This window comes from Peromyscus leucopus, chromosome X (assembly GCF_004664715.2).
Source record: "Peromyscus leucopus breed LL Stock chromosome X, UCI_PerLeu_2.1, whole genome shotgun sequence".
In the NCBI taxonomy this organism is placed as follows: Eukaryota; Metazoa; Chordata; class Mammalia; order Rodentia; family Cricetidae; genus Peromyscus; species Peromyscus leucopus.
The window spans coordinates 84533215-84534508 of NC_051083.1; the positions used below are offsets into that span (position 1 = coordinate 84533215).

The 1294-nt window shown below is 40.3% G+C and overlaps 1 protein-coding gene across 1 annotated transcript; it reads left to right on the plus strand.

Annotated features, from left to right (window-relative positions):
• Window positions 1-258: 258 nt before the first annotated feature.
• LOC114696987 (40S ribosomal protein S29-like) lies at window positions 259-429 on the plus strand. Its single transcript, XM_037199465.1, has one exon. The coding sequence runs from the start codon at window positions 259-261 to the stop codon at window positions 427-429; it is 171 nt and encodes a 56-aa protein (XP_037055360.1).
• The last annotated feature ends 865 nt before the right edge of the window (window positions 430-1294 follow it).

Below are 1294 nucleotides of genomic sequence, written 5' to 3' on the forward strand. Positions count from 1 at the left end.
CTTATCCTTTCAGAAGTTTCCTTGGAAGCTTAGTGGGGTGAGGTCTTTCCCTGAAGGCACCCCCTTTATTCTGATACAGATTAGGCTTTTCCTTTATTTCTTTCAGCACAAGCCTTGGTGCCAACATTAAATTTCCTGGTGTTCTTTCCCTCTCCAAACCATATATTTTGCATTTCTTTTTGCCCTACTTGCTTTTCATTATAGTCCTGCACAAGATTGGTAACTAGCCTTTTTCCTTTTTGGCCGTCTGAAAGCAAGATGGGTCACCCGCAGCTCTACTGGAGTCACCTGCAGAAGTTCGGCCAGGCTTCTCGCTCTTGCCACGTCTGCTCTAACCGCTATGGTCTGATCCGGAAATATGGCCTGAACATGTGCCGTCAGTGTTTCCGCCAGTATGCAAAGGACATAGGCTTCATTAAGTTGGACTAAGAGACCTTGAATGGACTATTCAAGACTGTCTCCACAATGAAAGAGATCATGCTACTCTTTGTACATGAAGAATAAAAAAAATGAAGACCTTCAAAAAATTGATAACTAGAAACATATGACAGAGTCAATATTAAGCTATCTTGAAATATCCTCCAGAAAAGAAATTAGTGCATTACTTTTTAATTTGGCCTCAGGAAAGTTCTTAGGAGGAGGGAAGAAAGCAGACACATTCTTTGGTGAAATATCATAAGAACGATCTCTAGCCTAGTTACCAGTTCCTCTCTGAAGCTACTTGAGCTTGGCCTCTATAGTTTGCATGGCTCTCAGTACTATTGTCTTCCAAGCCACAATAGCGTGGCACACTAAGCTATGGTTACAGTGTTCAACTGTTTTCCTAGTCAAGTTCTGAATTTTTCCAGTTTCTTCCCCAAACCCATATGGTAAGGTCTGTCACAGCAATAGCCCACTCCATGGTAGCAACTTCTGCATTACTTTCTATTGCTGTGATAAAAACATTGTGACCAATGGAACTTATAGAAAAAATATTTAATTGGGCTTGGATTCCATGATGGTAGGGTGAAGGCATGGCTAGAAAGAACAGCTGAGAGCTCACATCTTGAACTTTAGACAGGAGAGAGTACACTGGGGAAGGTCTGAGTCTTTCGAAGCCTCAAAGACCACTTGCAGTAACACACTTCTAATAACACCATACATCCTAACCCTTCCCAAGCAGTTCCACTGAGGACCAAATATTCAAACATATGAGCCTATGGGGCTATTCCTATTCAGAATAGGAATATTAATATGATTAATATGATTCAGTTACATTTCTTTTCTATTTCTTTTTAAACATATATATTAATTT